Source organism: Triturus cristatus, chromosome 5_1 (genome assembly GCF_964204655.1).
Source record: "Triturus cristatus chromosome 5_1, aTriCri1.1, whole genome shotgun sequence".
In the NCBI taxonomy this organism is placed as follows: domain Eukaryota; kingdom Metazoa; phylum Chordata; class Amphibia; order Caudata; family Salamandridae; genus Triturus; species Triturus cristatus.
In genome coordinates, this window is record NC_140587.1 from 367,690,738 (window position 1) to 367,703,283 (window position 12,546).

General features: G+C 44.0%; 1 protein-coding gene across 1 annotated transcript in view; it reads right to left on the minus strand.

Annotated features, from left to right (window-relative positions):
• LOC146830898 (fibrocystin-L-like) overlaps positions 1–12,546 on the minus strand; it is a 1,500,901-nt gene that overhangs the window by 380,959 nt on the left and 1,107,396 nt on the right. Inside the window, exon 55 of the mRNA XM_085605087.1 lies at positions 6,170–6,341. Within this exon, the coding sequence (XP_085461213.1) occupies positions 6,170–6,341 (172 nt within the window). The remainder of the gene's footprint in view (positions 1–6,169; positions 6,342–12,546) is intronic.

Below are 12,546 nucleotides of genomic sequence, written 5' to 3' on the forward strand. Positions count from 1 at the left end.
CTACGTTTTCTCAACACAAGTCTGAGACAGGAAACAGCCTTGACAATGTGGGCAGAGCCACATGTGCCATTTCCCAGAAAGATCAACTATGCATGCCTTAACCACGCATCTACCTTACCCACGCATATGCATGACTAAGGCAGTGCACGGTCTAGATGCTGGAACGGGCGGACCCTGGGGCAGGAAGAATCGGGAGAGGATGTTGTGAGGTAAGTTGAGTTAGGTCTAGGTTTTAAGGGGGCGGAGGTAGTTTTTAGGGGCCGGGGTAGTGTTTAGGGCCAAGGGGGGGTCTGGGTAGTGTTTAGTGCTCAAGGGGGTCGTGTAGTGTTTAGGGCTCGGGTGGGGTCGGGGAAGTGTTTAGGGCTTGGGGGGCTGGGTAGTGTTTGGGGCTTGGGGGGGGTTCGGAGTAATGTTTAGGGCTCAGAAGGGTTAGGGTAGTGTTTAGGCATCAGGGGGGGAGTCGGGGTAGTATTTGGGCTCAGGGCAGGGGGGTGATCTTTACCATATATCCCTTTACCAGTCATGCTTTCACAACGAAATTGTGTGGTAAAGGCATGCATGGTATAGGAATGCTTGTTTAGACACATTTGTTGTTGGGGCTGCAAGGTTGTTGGGGTGGTTTAGCTATACATGCCTCTGTCATAAAACTGTCTGTATCATCTTAACCAAGGTCTGGGAATCTACAAATCCTGAGGATGAGTCATAATCCCCAAGAAAACTCCAATTTTCCTGACCAATGTAGTTATTGGAAATGACCTAAATGATGAGGAAAGAGGTACAATAAGGAACTAAAACCTACATTACATAAAATGTTTATACTTCCTTTTGTGCTTAATCAATCCAAAGTGGGAGGTAACATCTAGATTGGAAAACCTTTTGACCTAAAGAATAGTTTGTGGACACTCCCAGCTAAGACAGTGGTGCTGAGCATTTATGACATTTAGGGGTATTAATTAAGTAAAAGAAATGAGTAATTGTCCAAACAAGAAAGAGAGCTTTTCAATAATGGGACATGTGACTCTTATTGCTATCCACAAAGGAACTCAGAACAAATTATATTGAGACTTATCGATATAATAGTAAACTCTAGGATACGTACAAATGTACTATTTTGCGTATTTCAAAAATATCAGGCCAAGCAGTAACCTGTTTTTTTGTTATTTTCTTATTACACATTTTCAAAGGGAAAATGCAGTATAGCCTCATGAAATACGAAGTTCATCTATTCACCAACTTCTTCCTGGTAAAGTCCATGGTAGTTGACCATGCTGCCAATCCCACAAGAAACACAGAATAAGTGAAAAAGTGACTCAGGAAATACTGGTTGTAGACACAAAATCCTGACCGGGTCCATTTTCAAAGGTAGAACTAGGTACCAGGGGAAAGTGTGAGGATCTTATTGAGTTGTATCAAAGTTATAGGACATAAGCACTACAACCTGCTACAACTCTCATTGGGTTCATTACGGACAAAATGTACTTAGAACAATTTTCAAGGCTCTACCCCGAATACTAAAATATGGATCAAACAGCACCCTGATTTAACTTTCAAAGACAATATTGACCTTACTTGTACTTAGCGTGGTGGCGCAGACATCACCCCTTTCAATAACGGGTTATTCAGACCTACTCCTACCCAGCTGATGAACCGAAAAAGGAGGAAATCCAAGTTTTGGACGCTTAAAAATCAGAACCATAGCACCCGTTGGAACTCCCAACTCCTTCAAACTCCACAGGGACCCCAGTGGTATAGCTGCAGAGAACTGGGTCAAATTGGTGGTCATGTCCCACACACTCATGGACAATAAATGCAGTGGTCAACCCCAGAAGGGTGGAAAAATATGTTATTTTCCTAGCCAAGGAATCCTTATTTCCTGGGTACATGGGAATAAATGTGCATATCTCACTGCAGTTCTACCTTTAACAATATGGTTGTTTCTGTGCCAGAAGATTTGTTACTTGTTAAGGAGAGTCATGGTTTTAATAACAGTTTTTCTTGTTATATATATGAAACATCCGAAACTGAGTCATTACAAGAGAACCAATTCTACACAGGACAGATAATAATTAGGGGTGGGCGGAATTTTCGAAAGTGACTTTTGCAAATTATCGCGAAAATGTTAAGAATCCCCGCAAACACGCGGAAATATCGCGAAGATGCAGAAGTTTTTTTCCCACCTGTTTGCGGTATTTTCTGCGTGGTCGCGGCTCGCCAACTTACCCATGCGGTTGCTCGTGGGCGCGGCCATCTTATTTTCACTCTTCTCGCGGTGCATGATCGCGAGAAGAAAGACGTGATCGTGCGACCAATGACATTACTGCGGGCGCGAACTGTCGCGAGACAGCGCAAATGGCTACCAACAATCTAACATCTCGTGGAGAACGCGACCGGATCGGGAAAACTAGTCGGCGAACGCGGGGATTCAGGTAAGGCGATCGCGCGCGCGCGAGAATGTATTATTTTACAGCGCGAGCAAGAAACAAATTATCGCTAAGCTGCGGAATGCGGAAATTTTGACATTTTCGCGCTCTCCGCGGAACGCGAAAATGTCAAATTATCGCAATTTCCCGAGCGGAACGGAAATTTAGCCCAGGCCTAATAATAATATGGATAGGCTGAGACGGAAAAAATAGTAGGCCAAGGGAAGAGCTGAGAAAAATAGAGGCACTTCTATTCTGTTAAACGGTTGTATGACAGAGGCAGGCATGGCTAAATCCCATTTGCCTCTTCCACGCAGCCCCAACAATGAATGTGTCTAAACAACGAATTCCTTTACCATGCATACCTTTACCGCACAATTTTGAGGTGAAGGCATGAGTGGTAAAGGAATGTGTGATAAAAGTCGCACCCCAACACCACTGCCCTGAGCCCTTAACACTACCCTGAACACCCCTGAGCCCTAAATACTACCCCAGACCCCCCTGAGTCCTAAACACTACCCCAACACCCCAGGCCTAAACACTATCTGACCACCCACTAGCCCTAAACACTACCCCAACCCCACTGAGCCCTGAACATTACCCGACTCTCCCTGATCCCTAAATACTACCCAGACCCCAAAACACTACCCATGGACCCCTGAGCCCTAAACACTACCCGACCCCCCTGTGGCCTAAACACTACCCCGACCCCTTAACACTACCCAGACCTCCGAGCCCTAAAAACTATCCCTCTACCCCCCAAAACCCGTCCCCACTTACCTCACCACATCCTCTCCTGATCCTTCTTCCTTCTGGGCCCGCTCATTCCAGACATCTAGACCATGCATATGCCTTAACCACGCATATGCGTGATAAAGGCTTATGCATAGTTCAAGCAAGCGTGGCTGTGCTTGCATTGTTCGGGCACGCGTGGCTGATCCCACGTTGTTTCGGCCCCTTCCCCTGTTAAACTATTATACATTAACAACTGAAATTCCTTTATCATACACACCTTGGGAAAACAGCAGGAGCATTAGAGAAACTCAACCAGGAGACCCTACTTCACGAAATACTATCCAGTCAACAGCAGAGGATCCAGATTCCCACGAGTGAGGTCATTATTTCATTAAGATTAAATGAGGTATATTTTGAATTCCAAGGTCACAAAGGCCAAAGTAAATGCTGGTATCCCAGACTTTTCAAACACAAGTTCTACATCTCGCCCATGCACAAGGGGAAGGTTGTCATCCATAGCTAGAGAAAATGGAAACATACCTATTAGAAGCTTACTACAGGTCTGCTGTTTATTCCGATGTCAGAATTATTTGCTACAAATGAACTTATAATCAGTTATGTGATCCAGCCACCTCCCTCTACTGAGCATCCATCTTCCATTTCAATGCATAAGAACAGATCTGATAAGACCTGATTCCTTCCACCAAATGACATAGATATAGCCTAGTGTTAGTCAATTATGTTATACCATTGAGGACAATGAATAGTAAGGGCCTGGTTTAGAGTTGGCAGACAGGTACTCCATCACAAACATATCAAATATCCCATCCCCCTTATTACACATCTTTAGAATATAATACACTTGTAATGAGGCATAGGAAATATTCATTACGTTTGTAACAGAGTACCCGTCTGCAAAACTCTAAATCAAGCCCAAAATTTCATATGCAACTTTGATAAACTTTTGCTAGGTATGCCTATTTCGAGAGCACTTTGGTCAGTTTATTTTGGTAGAGGGAATATAGTTATATTGTAATAGAGTTAAAATAAGAAATGCAATTTATCGACTGGTGGACCATGTGTATGTCATTTACACATGCAAATACTGACAGAATTCAGAGTGTGGATCACACTACTGTTCAGGATATTTGATAGTTCTTGCAAGAATACAGGGCAAACAGTTGGAGGTCAATGAGTGCCACCCTTTTAAATCTTCTCCCAACGCCAGCCCAAGAAGTTTAGGTGGAATATATTGACAGCTGGTGTGCTTTCAAGGTAGGATTGTAGGTTTCAGGATTGAGGTAAGGCAGGCTTGTTTATTGACAGCTCCCTTTTGACCAATTATCTTGTAGCTGGATGGGCCCGAATCCTCGTTGATTGGTTTGCTGTTGTCCTCCTGGAATCATGTCTTCAAACCAAGGCAAGGATTATTTCTGCCATTTGAAGGACAAATATTAGCTTCATTACAAATCAGCACGAGGGAAAAGAATACAGCATATATGCATGTTAGGTTATCCCAGTGATTGTGCCTCGCCGTGTGCAGTGAATTCTTTTGGAAGTTACTCATGTGGGAATTTAGTCGGACCTAGGATTTCAACTGCAAATGCTAAACGAAAGCGCACGGATGCACAGTTTTAGAAGCAGGCCGTTCCAGGTTCTTGTGTCATCATCCAAAGATGTCTATTGAGACAGGTAACAAGCATTAGAGTCCAATGCAACAGAATGCACGTTTCGCCATCGTCTACGTCACAGGGCTGGTTCACAGAGTTGTAAACCTGCACCCGTAGGTCGGAGACTGCACGGGGTTTACATTCATGGCTTTCCAGGGGCGGGCAGGAAGTCTGAACCACTTGCAGCCTTCACAGTGTAATTCTGGACATTAATACACCATAATTTGTTTTGGTGACTACATTCGCAAAATTGAACACATAGGCCTGGGACATAGGGATTGTTAAGCACCAAAATCCATGTTATGCCCTAATTTCATTTATCGTACTTGAATCATGGACACCTCGGTGTCAGCTTTCATGTGGTGAATTATTTATTGCTTCTAACAGTAGGGCCCATGTAATGAGCGCCGTCGTAGTACAACTCCCTATTGTGATAAGCCAAAGTCTCTGCACAATGCCACATTTTACTTTTAGCTTTTTTTCTTTAGGAGTCAAATATTTTTCCCTGTGAAGAAATTCCTTCCTCTTCAACCTTGTTAGGGAGGGGGGGAGGGGGGTTGTTCCAATATCGCGCACCACAAACATTATTTACGTTTACCATGTTACCTTTTGCGACAGTCTTACAATGGCACATGCAGTCATTGGCTTTGTGAAGAAGCCCTACAACAGGATACCATTGTGCAATTCCTTGATTTGAGTTGTGATCTAATCTCAGAGGTGTCCCACCCGTACTTCTTGCACATGTTGTTTGCTCCTTTATTGCACTTGTTTATGGGTCCAGTTCGTTTTCTTTTCAATACCTGGATGCCCTTGGCACGTTTTAAACTGCGCCGGCTTTTTTCATGCCCTCTCATGTCATTTGATTTCCACTGTATCCCTTTAATCTGTGTTTAGAGTGCCGCTGCTTCTGTATTTCTGTCATGGCACCGAGGCGGCCACCTAAAGGTTAGGCTCACTGCATACACCCTTTGAACAATCGCAGTGCCATAAAAGCTGTAACATTAGCTGGGTCCATAATGGCAAGGTAGATCAAATACATCTATTTTTTGGTGGGGATGGAAATTGGCTAGGTGATTATGAGAGTCCAAAGGGACATTTATAAAGCGCATGGCTACCCTAGAGCATCCCAGACCGCATGATCAACGTTACAACGATTCTTCATAATGTCTTTAGCCCCCCCGTGCATCTCAGAAACATTCTTTTCAAATAAAGAGCTATACGAACCTGCCTGCCCACATATTAAGTGATCATTTAAAATATTCTGCACATTTTATTTTTATGTGACAGTGAGATCATTATATATTCCTTTTTTAATAAATATATTGATGTAGCTACGGTACCTACCCGCTGATTGGCGTGACGACTGGAGGTGGTGGCGGTGGTGGCGGTGGCGTCGGGGCGATGCAGTCCTTGTAGTAGCATTGATACACTACCAGATGAACATCGATGTTGGTCATGGTGGGATCCACTGTCCCAGCAATAGCCCGTCTCATGCGTTGGTTTTTTTGTCCAGCCACTTTAATGAGAACATGTAAAACTTTAGCACACTGACACCACATAATTATAAAATAATTACAAAGTATTGAAAGAATATTCTGGGCAAATGATAAAAACAGGCTAATTGAAAAATATATGACTATAATAGCACTGTTGACAGAAATAGAAATAAGAACTTCAGCCATTGAACAACTAACTGATACAGCAGGAAAATATAAAACTGAGCCATCGTGATGTGCTGTAAATGCACATTTCTGATTAAAATATACAAATACATGGTCTCTCTTCACTTCCTAGTCAACAGCGGTGGCTTCTCCGTTAAGGTGAAGGAGCATCGCCCCATTGCAAATTCAAGCATGAAAAGTAAAATGCTAATAAAACAATTTTATTATCATTTTATTTTTCATCTTGCAGGATTCCAGCCATCCAACTGAGCCAGTCTTAGGGCGGGTTGGGGCATCCTGACAAACAGCAGTTGCAGCAAGGGCAGGAGGAGGGGTAGGCACTGTAAGTGCGCATGTCAGTTTTGCTGGCTGTCTTAGGATGGCCAAACCGACATGCGCACTTAGATCTCACCAACCTCAGTTCTGTTGGACAGCTGGGTGGGGAACAGGCACAGGCTCCCATTTCCTGTGTGAGAGCAAAACCAGCCCGCTCAGACCAATCCTAGCTCTTCTCTCGTGCTGGGTAATAGTATCAGCAGCATGAGAGCAGAGTCTGGATTGGTCTACAGGAATCTGGGACCCTGTGCATTGAACCCCCATGAACTGCTGGGTGTCGGAACTCGTTCTGGACAGGAGAAGAAGAGCACCAACGCGGCCGGCAGCAGTGCTAGGTAGAATGAGCAAGGCGAGAATGCTTTTTAAAATTTAATTGTGAGAATGCATCAACCAGGATTATAAAAGGCTGCACGTTAAATCACAATGCAAAACCAACTCTCCTCACCTGGGTCGAATCCAATTAGCTGTGATAACGAATGAAAGTATAAAAAGAGTACCGGGCCCACACGACCATACTGTGTGGGGACTTTTCGGTCCGCTTCAGTTCAGTCATGCCGGTGCATCCTACAGGGTTTACCGCATTGAGGGGCATATTATCAAGCACGGCGTTAAAATTATCGCCGCTTTAGCGGTAGAAAACTGCTGCTAAACCGGCAATAATGGGCTTGATAATATGCCGCAGAGAATTCCAATAGAAGCCCATGTTGACACCAGAACATGGGCTTCTATGGGAATTCTCAAGGGCATATTATCAAGCCCATAATCGCCGCTTTAGCGGCAGTTTTCTGCCGCTAGAAGCGGCAATAATTTTAACGCCTTTTCTTGATAATATGCCCCTAGATTTGCTGGTGTTGAACTTTCTTCTTTCTAGCAAGAACACTTTCACCTACCGGCACATTTTGCACACTTTTAATGGGCACACAGCAGTGTTAGAGGACGGAAGAGAAGCGAGGAGAGGGAGGGATTTTGTGGCGCCTAGAGCCCTCACGGTGTCCAAATACCACCACCTTCACCTGATGTCAGACCACATACTAAAGTACACGGGTCTCAAAGTAACACATGACAGTAATCATGTTGCCGTCACATGGAGATAATTTTTATGAATTATTACTTGCTCTCGTTGAAAGTACTCCTGGTAACTGTCTGGAGGGCCCTGAGGACAATCTCTAGCATTAGATGTGGCATCTGCTCGATTTTTCTTTTACTACATATAGACTCCGTCTTCTCTAAGATCACGGTATGCCTCTGAGCCTGGCTATGAACCTCTCTCTTTCTCACACTCTCCCCAGCTGTCTCTGTCTCCGAGGCCCCTCTCTGTCTCTTCGTCTGTCTCAGCATCTCCCTCTCTGTATCGGCCTCTCACTCTTCCTCTTTGTCTCTGTGGCCATCTCTGAGCCTCTAACAAGGCCTCTCTCTCCCTCGCTCTCCAGGAGGTTCTGGTCGGTCTCTTAGTCTTAGTGCCTCAGCACCTCTCTCTTCGTCTATGCTGCCTGTCTCTGAGCTACAGTATCTCACCCGGTCTCTTTGGCTGTCTCTAAGCCTCTCACAGTTTCTCTTTGCTCTCCTCTGTCTCAGAACTCTCTTTGTCCAAGTGTCTCAGCACTGACCACTTCCAGTAAGTCTATGCTGCTCCTTGTCTATCTCTGAGCCTTAGCCTCTCAATTCCTCACTCTCAGTCCATGGCTATCCCTCTCTATCTACGAGGCCTGCTCTCAGGCTCTGAGCCTTGGCCTCTTACTGTCCCTTAGTTTCCCTCTCTGAGCCTCACTGTCTGTCACATTGTGTCACTCTCTGAGGCTCTTCTCGGTCTCTGAGCACCTCTGTCTCTACGTCTCTGAGCCTCAGCACTCACTCTATTTCCCACTCTGTGTCTCTGATGCCTTGTCTAGCTGGGGCATGGAGTAAGAGTCACCTTATGCCAGACGATATAAGCAGACTCAACAGAGGAATACCAGATACTGTATGACAATGCCACATTTATGAATGTATTATTTTCCGAAGCAAAATATTAAACCAAATAGCCCTGTGTCACATCGATGGCAGGAGTGCACCTGTGCACCAGCCTTTCCAGATTACATATAATGCCCTGGTGTCACGGCGATTTTGCACTGACATTTCCAGATTATACAAATTGGGCCGGTGCAAAATTGATTCTGGCTGACAAGTTGACCGGTGAAAAAGAAACATTTGCACTAGTGGCCCTGTCCTAATGTCAGTGGGAATTTGCCCGAGCTTCCACCTGTGAATTATATGTATTCTTGCTCAATTCTGTCACAAGGACACTTCACAAAAAAGCTTTTAATGCCTCAAAGCACAAGGCAGCCAGTTCAGCAGCAGGCCTCTTATCCCATCTTACCAACAACCCCAAATATAAAATGAAAGCCCACCTAATTGCGTGCGGGCGTCCATGCATAAATTGCATTTTAAATGCCACTGCTGCTTTGTAGGTTCAAAACAATACTGTAGATATCAATCTAATCAATCAGTCAAAATTGTTTGTCTGCCCGTACACCCAACCACTTTCAAATGCCACTTGCCGCTACTGCAAGGGGCCTTATATATCAACTGCAAAAGACACACAGATGATGGATGGAATGCAGAGCAAATCAAACATTCACCCCCAGTTTAGATAGCCATATGCAAATCAGTCTTTACCCTGTGCCTCATGGAAACAGTCCATCCAAACTGCCAAGCCAGGTCCTCCCTGGACCGGAAACAAGCATCCTGGGACCGGTTTCGGGGCATCACCTGGTTGCACTTCACCCGGATGTAGGCCCAGCTATTATAACAAGCAAAGTACTCGGGTCATATTTTTCAAAAATTCTCGCAACGCAGCAAGCCATCTTGCTGTGCTGCAGGAAAGGGCAGGAATGTACTGTATTTTCCATTACCCGGCGTATTCCTGTTCTTTCCTAGTGCTGGTGCACTATTGGCTGTCTAGCTCCAACACAGGCACCCTTTTGTCATGTTGCAAGGGTGCCTGCGTTGCACCGTCCAGTGAAAAAACAATCCTCTGAGCCATTTTCCTCTTTCTAAGCCTGCTACCGAATGCAGCACACTTCGAAAGAGGAAACAATGAGGAGATATTAAGATATTTCTCCTTGTTGCGCCTCTGCTGAGAAGCTTACAATTCCGATGCATTCCCAGGGCTACCAATGTAGGTAATTCTGGAAATGTGTCAGAATCCATGGGTGAATGCTTGGGAACACCCAAGCATCCACTTATGGCATGCCTCCCTGCCACAGACTAACGCAAGGCAGCAATTTGTGCTGCCTTGTTACTCTGGATTTATCAAGTCACTCAGGGTCACACAAGGTGGCCTTGCATGGCTTGATAAATCTCATTTAGGTTTTGCGTCACCCTTGTGCACCTTTGCGTGGCGCAAGGGCGATGCAAAACCTTGATAAATATGCCCATAACATCTTAGTGGACTAGGTTATCACTTTTCTACGTAAACATTTAATCCTCCAGCAGCTTTGTTTTCTTTTTCCCTCAACAAGATGTTCAAAAGAAAACCAGGTCACAAAAAAATTATTAAGAAAAATGATGTATAATCTGACTGACTGTTTGGTGTAAGGAGGCAACTCTAGGGGAAAACAGCTGATCATACCGATGTTGCCGCTCTGACCACGATATTTGCCTTCCTTACTTCCGCTGGAACCCAACCGCTTCCAAAACAAGCAAATGTGGATGAAACCACCAATTTTTGCCGGAAAACACTAACAAACGCTGATCATGGACAGTCAACACCCAAACTGGTAAAGCGACCCTATAACAAAGACGGTTTTCAGCTACGGTTAGGACTGAAGGATAGATTGAATCCAGCTTTTCTGTGAACAACTCATCGACTAATTCAAACTCAACTGACCATATTGTTTTACTAACCCCTCCCCACCAGCAACTTCCAATACAACTATCATAACTATCACATAATTTAATGCTATATCCAATGACATTAAATAATTACACAGCAAGTCAGATAGTGAATCAATGCACGGTCTGACCCACTCCTCGAGGACAGTAATAGTGAAGAAAAATACCCCACTGTTCCATCAGATCCCAAATCTCTAGCAAGTTCTTTTGAAGTCGCTGGTTTATTAGCAGAATAAACTTGGTTTTAAGGGTCTATCACTGAACGGACTACAATCAAGACCCCAGCTCCAAAATCCAGTCAAGTTCAAGTCTATTTCTAATAATTTGAATAAATTCAATACTCCATTAGTCTAATCGGTTCTCCAAGCCATGAGATCAAATACCACCCAGTTGACTAGGATAAAGGACACCATAGGCAATCATCTTTACGATCCGAGCAAACAGTCTTAATAAAAGACATTAAAGCAGAAAAGCAAACTTTCCCTGAATTTCCAGATGCTTTATAAAACGTTAAATCTTGCATCACTAATTTGCCTCAGCTGGATGATATAGTTCATTTGTTACAACTTCTACCAGGAAAGCTTAACTCAACACAATCCAGCACTCAAACAACTATGACGCCCCAATCTGGCGTCGACTCTACACTCACTTATTAGGCAACACTAGTATATGTATACTCAGTTCCTGGGAACACCCAACACTCAACGAACATCTCGACTTGAACATAGAAATCCCACCAAATCAAATCACTCTGGAACGACAGCTCTATAACAAATACATCACCTCACTCAACTATATATCATAAAGCATCGCCTAAAAAATAAATTAGGAAATGGAAAAGAAAATCACCTATATCTAAAGGAATCTTGATCTCAAACGTAAATTCCAGCTCACTTCCAAATTAATCAAACTTTTTTCCAATATTTAAGCAACAAGAACGAAAACGACGCAGTTCAATTTACTGATGACTCCGGGTTACGAAAATTTAGCGGAAAGGGTGGCAAAAAACCCAGCTGATCCCTCTTTAACATCAAGTCATAGCATGGCTATAGATCAGAGAACACTAAACCTGCCCACTAACTACATGCAAGCTTATCTAAACAATCAGGAAGTGGCGTAAAGCAGAATGATGGGGTCCCTCTGCCGAATGTAATGAGGGGCTCCTGAGTCTCCCACATATCACATATATTCATTGGACTTGTGCTGATTGAGGCCACCCTAAAGGTCTGGTTCCTCTGAAGGATTGAAGCCCTCCTGAACCACAGGGGCTGCAGGGAGTTGCATTACACCCCTACAACTAAGACCTATTAACAAATACCCCAAGACGTGAACGCTTCTCTGGGGACACCAGAACTTCGACAGCTGACCATTTAAATCTAGCTGAAACAATAGCTGAAGGACTCACCTTTCTTGCTAGATATCTCTCAGGTATGCAGAACATCATTCCAACCACATCAAACACTGAAGTCGCATCGAATCAGCAATTAAAAGATAATTGCAATACTGCTCACAAAAGAAGAAAATATTTTTAAACCTAACTCACTGCAGAGGTCACTTGGCAGTGTATGCGAAAACGCAATAATTGTTCCAGCAATATCTGACTACAAAGCCACTGATGAAGCATCTTCAGACAGCATCGGGCCAGAATGCTCAATTCTAGATTTCATTCCAAACTATAATTGGGAGGGATTTCATGACACATTAAACCAGTAAAATAACTTGAAAATATTACATTATTTCCAGACAATGACACAAAAATTGCAGTGACCTAACAAGCATTCGGTGTATTCACAGAACAAGTGCTAGAGGTGAAACTGCACAAACCACTTGGTTGATGGATATTATCCCACA